The 4,684-nt window shown below is 40.1% G+C and overlaps 1 protein-coding gene across 1 annotated transcript in view; it reads left to right on the top strand.

Annotated features, from left to right (window-relative positions):
• The window catches only part of LOC104860368 (probable C-mannosyltransferase DPY19L2), a 78,020-nt gene that overhangs the window by 67,181 nt on the left and 6,155 nt on the right, over nucleotides 1–4,684 (top strand). The window contains exons 18-19 of the mRNA XM_010621500.1: nucleotides 2,518–2,542; nucleotides 4,082–4,201. Coding sequence (XP_010619802.1) covers nucleotides 2,518–2,542; nucleotides 4,082–4,201 — 145 coding nt within the window. The remainder of the gene's footprint in view (nucleotides 1–2,517; nucleotides 2,543–4,081; nucleotides 4,202–4,684) is intronic.

Here is a 4,684-nt window from a genome sequence, read left to right as displayed (position 1 = left end):
GTAATCATTCCCTTATTTACAGGTGGGGAAACTGCAGCATAGGCAAGGCAAGTAATTTCCTCAAAGGCATGCTTACTCCAATGAAATACCAGAGGCAACTAACTTTATAAAGAGAAAATGTTTATTTAACTCAGTTTTGTTCGAAGTCCAAGATTGGGTGTGGGGGTGGTTTGACCTCTACTTAGGGCAACACATCATGGCAGGGGAAGGGTTAGTAGAGCAGACAGTCTTGTCCCAAGCCTGGAATCAGAGCCAGAGAGACAGAGTGTGGGGGGGCCAGACTTGGGCTTTTCTAAAAGTTCTCTCATGAGAGCTGCAGGAAGTCCCAGGAACGCTGCCTTCTGAGGGCACAACCCCAGTGACCTAAAGGCCTCCCACTAGATGCCACCCTGGGCACCAATCCTTTCATCTCGTAGTCACACTTGCAAGAACAGAGCCAGAGAGCAGCAGAGTCAGGATTCACACTCTGGCTTCAAACACCTGCTGCTTCACAGCTGAGCTACTACAACACTTTTTTTTCCTCCTCCCTACGCAACTGCATCACCCACGTTACACTGAAGCAATCTGAACGTCTCCTCCTAGATTGTTAGAAGTCTCTAAGGGCCGGGAATTTAGCTTGGTGGCACCATACCTGCCTCACAAGCACAAGGTCACGAGTTCAGTCCCTGGTACCAAAAATATAAAGAAGTCTCTGAACATGTAGATTGAAGACACCAGCCATTTATGGACTTCGCTTCATATTTATAGTTCATTTGTTCTTGACTGTTCTTGTATCTCATGCTTTACCCTCCTTAGACCCATAGGGCATGTACCCAAATGATGCTCTTAGGGAATATAGAGATGGCATATTTTCTGAGTGCTTTCTTGGCTGAAAAGTACAATTATTTAACTGGTAGATTGTTTAGAGGATATATCTGGGTTTTATTTTATTGGAGGGCTTTGTGCATGTGTGAAAGAGAGCTTTATTACTCATTGGATATTTTGATTTGAGCACTTAAATCTTTCTTCAGCTTTGGGAACTTTTGTCCTCATGTTCTTTTGCTTCAGCCTTTCTTTCTGTGACTTGTATTATTGCCTTTATTGTATTTTTTTCTTTTTGTTCTATGTTCTTAGAATCCCATGGCTGGGTTTTACCTTACTGATTCCAGATATGTAATTTTGTTTTTCAACCTGGAGGTTTTAAATTAGGTAAATGTGTTTTTCCAGAATTTCTGCAGGCATGTCTAATTATACAAAAGTACTCTCCTCTCAGACTTCACTGAGGACAATAATTGGAATTTTCATTTAATACTTTTTTGTTTCTTGCATTAATCCTGTTTCCTGAGAGGTCAAAATTTTTGCCCCTGTGGGCTGGTGTTTAACTTTCTTGCTGCTTTCATTTTGCATGTGCAATCTGGAATCAGCTGTCACTTTTATTTCCATCAGTATTTATGGTGGGTGGGGGATCCTTGGCAGTCATAACAGTGACTCCCCTCCTGGGCTTCTTCCTGGAATGTGGCAGCTCACCGAAAAGCTCTGCTGTGATGGAAAGATCTCTGGAGCAGTAGGGAAACCTCCTGTGCTTGGCTGCATCTGAGGCAAGGGGCTGCTGAGGAGTCAGGGTTATGTGGTGACACCCGCTGCCCCTGGAGACCTTCTGCTGACCACTCTTAGTTTCATCTGCATCTTTGTGCCATTGAATTTCTTCTGAACACGGTTTTACTTCTCTCTCCCACACCCAAATTCATATTACAAGGCCCTTGCACCCCGTAGAAACTAACATAACTTCAGGAGGATAAGAATGATGTCTATATTATTCCTGCTGTATTCACCACACACTGGACATAAGTATTTAGTAAATAGGATCACTTTTCTGAAACTAAAAAATAAATAAATGTTTACCCAGTAATTTTTCTTGTAGAACTTTATCCTAAAAATATATTGAGATGCTCACGAAGAGTTACGTACCAGGATGTGCATGTGGTTTATAGTTATAATTACTGTTGTAATTTTGATTTTTCATATGTACATTTATATAAAGTATTATATTTATTGTACATAGCTTGACTATTTAATAGAAAGCCTTTCTAGTCATTTATCTTTCCAAAGATACCACAATTTCTGGGAATCAGTAAAATCCATTTTATCTTAACCAAAGAATAGCTTTTGACATACTTTTTTTTTTTTTTTTTTTTTTTTTTTTGAGACAGGGTCTCACTGTGTAGTTCAGGCTGGTCTTGAACTCACTATGTAGCCCAGACTGGCCTCAAACTCGTGGCGATCCTCCTGCCTCAGCATCTCAAGTGCTGGGATTACAGGTGTTTACCACCACACCGAACTTGACATACTTTAAATATGACTGTAAATTATGCTTTTTAAATTAATGAAAGTTTTAGTAGTCCTATCTAATCTTTACTTTTATTTTTGCTCATTTATAGAGAGTCAAATTTCAAAAATCTAAAAATAAATGAAGTTATTCTTACATAACCATACGGTAATAAACATTCAGTAAATAGATAATATTTTGTTTTATTCCAGAAAACAGCTCCTTGAACGGGGTGAGGTAAAGGTCTCCTCATTTTATTCTCTGGTAGGCTACTGTGTTAAATTCAAGTTCAAAGGTAATTCATGAGAGCGCTGCCTTGCTTGAGTCGTTGAACACTGGTAATGCGTTTCTGCTGATCCTTCTCCAGTCTGCTCTTACATTTGAGTAGTAGTAGGGATTTGGAAGCCAATTTGGAAAATACAGATCAGTTACCATTCAAAAATAACCCATTAACTTTTTGGTATGTTGGGTAGCACCCTCCTCTATACCACCGTGTGTGTGTGTGTGTGTGTTTGTATGTACAGATGTTTTCATGGGTTTTCTTTTACAGAATTAGTATTCTGTACGTGTGCAGTTTTATATCCTGTAAACTCTTCCATGCCATTGAATAATCTTTTAATATGTCATTTTTATTGGCTATATACCTGTGGAAATGTAGCTATTTGTTTTGTGTTCCTGTTTATTAGTGACTTAGGTTGGTTCCTTTTTTCTTTTTTGCTGTTAAATATATGTCAGTGATCATCTTTGTAGTGCATGTCTGTGTTTTGATCATTGTTTTAGATTAAAAGTTCCTAGAATGGCGGTTTAAGTCAAGGGAGTTAGATCTTTCCTATGCCCTGATAAATATTTTGAAATACAAAAATGTACCAGTTTATTTGTCAGTGTTTGTTTTGTTGCATTCTCTCTAACATGCAGTATTAATATTAACTCTATAAATGGAAATGCCCTGTTATCTTTAACACTGAATTTGAATATTAGGAATTAGAGCATAAACATTTACTTGCCACCAGCTTTTATAAAATTGTTTTTTGAGACAGGGTCTCACTATGTAGTCGAGACTGACCTGGAACTCACTACTTAGCCCAGGCTGGTCTCGAACTCACAGCGAGCCACCTGCTTTTTGTTGCCTCAGTTATTTGACCTTAGTCATTGTCCCTTTTTCTAGTAAGTTGATATTTTATGTCTCTTAGAGAAATGTTCTATGAAACCTTTGCTCAGCAGAACTGTCCCCTAGATCAAATTACGGTGTCCCACTCATTAGTACAAATATTTATATGTATTTCCTGCTCCTCTCAAAATGACCGAGTTCCTGTACGCTCGTGTTATCAACTGAGTGACCACACATGATAGTTGTTTCCTATTTCTGCCCCTAGGCTCACCTCAGATGTCACCTTTTTGATGCAGTCCATGGCGACAAATCCTATGTACAGGATGGCCCCAACCCGAGGCCCACAGTTCTTGGCCATGCACTCACCATTCTGTACTGGGCTGGAATGGGTTCATTTATTTGCATGTCCACTTGTTGCCAGTCCCTCCCAAACGTACTAACATCTCAGCCTCACAAGGGCAGAAGTCACTGAGTTGTATCTGAAGCTCTACAAGAGTGCCTGCCCTGTAACAGGCACTCGGTGGATCTTTGTTGAATGAATAAATGCTAAGAGGCCTAGTAATATGTTAGATCTTTGACCTAATGAATAGTGATAGTTTTCATATATGTACTGTATTTGTTGTAAAGCACATAAAGTGAACATGTTGTTTTGTTTTGTATTTTTATAGCTGGTTTTTCACTCGTTGCAGTTGTTAGCATTTGCAGCCCTTGCCATCTTGATTTTGAGGCTGAAGCTGTTTTTGACACCGCACATGTGTGTTATGGCTTCTTTGATCTGCTCTCGATGGGTAAGGTGTCCATTGTCTCACAGCCGGACCTTGATAACTATAGCAACTTTGGTATGGTTGCCAGGGCTTTTCTGAGTCATCCAAGACATAAACATGCTGAGTGTTTTTAAGTGAGCTAAGCTAGATTATTTAGAATGATAGTTCATGACTCACTACTGAGCATGCAAAGTGATGTTGGGTGGCTTTGCAAATGACTCCTAGAGTGTAGCTGATGTTTCTATGGCGAGTGAGAAGCACTTTCCCCTCTCACAAACACAGTCTGCAGCCCTCCAGAGCCACCCTGGGGTGCTCATTCAGTACTGAGCAGATGCCGAGCAACTGCTCTAGAGTAGTCCAGCGTGGCCCTGAGAATCCGAAGACAGGCTGTCAGTCCCGTGGCTCTCTTACTGCGTCTAAAGTACAGAACAGCTAGGTAAATCAGCTAGAATTGTGGCGCCTCTGTAAGCACCTAAGTTTTGATTATGGGTGTGTCTGAAAAGATCA

The sequence above is a fragment of the Fukomys damarensis genome, unplaced genomic scaffold (assembly GCF_012274545.1).
Source record: "Fukomys damarensis isolate Sample0158 unplaced genomic scaffold, DMR_v1.0_HiC HiC_scaffold_17, whole genome shotgun sequence".
NCBI classification, from domain to species: domain Eukaryota; kingdom Metazoa; phylum Chordata; class Mammalia; order Rodentia; family Bathyergidae; genus Fukomys; species Fukomys damarensis.
This window is presented reverse-complemented; position numbering and strand designations above follow the sequence as displayed.